General features: G+C 40.8%; 1 protein-coding gene across 1 annotated transcript; it reads left to right on the top strand.

The window, feature by feature from the left end:
• The first annotated feature begins 840 nt into the window (after nt 1-840).
• On the top strand, nt 841-1,803 carry LOC102396763. Its single transcript, XM_006056089.2, has one exon. The coding sequence runs from the start codon at nt 865-867 to the stop codon at nt 1,801-1,803; it is 939 nt and encodes a 312-aa protein (XP_006056151.2). The 5' UTR covers nt 841-864.

Here is a 1,803-nt window from a genome sequence, read left to right on the forward strand (position 1 = left end):
TAAGTTATGTTTCTGCTCTCTGGAGTCATGGTCTGGGGAGAAGGAAGCTGCCATATTAAACAGCAGCCCTCAGGTGGAATGATACTGGTAGTCTTCCAGTGCTTCAGATATTTTGAAGTGGGATTCTAGTTAGGAAAGCAGCTGAGACTAATACAGTTAAAAGTAATAAAGTTACTTTTCAAAGATTTATGAATCTTCTGTATTAACTACAGAAGACATGTACTCCTATTACTTATTGTGAGTGAAATGAATATTATGCCATTTGACATGCATATGTTAATATACACATATAGAATATGGAAGGAAAGAAAAAGTACTCAGAAATGGAAGTGTGTGCTTAGTGCTTAGTCACTCAGTTGTGTCCGACTCTTTGTGATCCCACAGGCTGTAGCTGCCAGGCTCCTCAGTCCATGGGATTCTACAGACCAGAATACTGGAGTGCTTGCCATTCCCTTCTCCAGGAGATCATCCCAACCCAGGAATTGAACACACATCTCATGCATTGCAGGCAGACTCACTTGAGCTACCACAGAAGCCCATTCTGATGATTTTCAAAATTCAGAAATTGGGGTTGCCTCTGATAAAGTTATGAAGTGCTTGAATTATAAAGTTTGTAGAGTTTATATTTCCTTCTCTGATTCAACCAGGATCATTTTATTTTTGTCTCAGAGAAACAAGAGAAACTTGAGAAATCCCAGAAGAGATTGTGAATCTCTTCTGAGAAGGGATCAAATAGTGATCTCCATAGAATTACTCTCCCCTATAACACATACACACATACACATGTGCATACACATGCATGAACATACCCACACTAAAGTATGGTGATTTTCTTTTATAAACTTAGAACGGACTGAGAAGATAATGGACCCTGGAAATCACTCCTTAGTGACTGAGTTCATCCTTGCTGGGCTCACAGAACAGCCACAACTCCAGCTGCTCTTTTTCTTCCTCTTCCTAGGAATCTATGTGGTCACAGTGGTGGGGAACTTGGGCATGATCACACTGATTGGGCTCAGTTCTCACCTGCACACCCCAATGTATTACTTCCTCATCAACCTGTCCTTTATTGACTTCTGTCATTCCACTGTCATAACCCCCAAAATGCTGGTGAGTTTTGTGACAGAGAAAAATATTATCTCCTACACTGAATGCATGACTCAGCTCTATTTCTTCATCATTTTTATCATTGCAGAGGGTTACATGTTGGCTGTAATGGCATTTGACCGCTATGTTGCCATCTGTAACCCCTTGCTTTACAATGTCATCATGTCTTACCACATCTGCTTCCGTCTCACAGTGGGAGTTTATATTTTGGGCTTCATCGGGTCTACAATCCATACAGGTTTTATGTTGAGAATCTTTTTCTGCAAGAACAAGATGGTTAACCATTATTTCTGTGATCTTTTCCCACTCTTGGAGCTATCCTGTTCTAGCACCTACATCAACAAAGTATTGGTTCTAGTCTTGAGTGCATTTAACATTGTGACACCTTCCTTAACCATCCTTGCTTCCTACATCTTCATTCTCTCCAGCATCCTCCAAATCCACTCTATTGAGGGCAGGTCCAAAGCCTTCAGCACATGTAGTTCTCACATTTCAGCTGTTGCTGTTTTTTCTGGATCTGCGACATTTACATACCTACAGCCATCATCTGTGAGCTCCATGGATCAAGGAAAAGTGTCCTCTGTGTTTTATACCTGCATTGTACCCATGCTGAATCCTCTGATTTACAGTCTGCGTAACAAGGATGTCAAACTTGCCCTGAAAAAATTCTGGAGATTGAAAAACGTGTATGAATAG

This window comes from Bubalus bubalis, chromosome 5 (genome assembly GCF_019923935.1).
Source record: "Bubalus bubalis isolate 160015118507 breed Murrah chromosome 5, NDDB_SH_1, whole genome shotgun sequence".
NCBI classification, from domain to species: domain Eukaryota; kingdom Metazoa; phylum Chordata; class Mammalia; order Artiodactyla; family Bovidae; genus Bubalus; species Bubalus bubalis.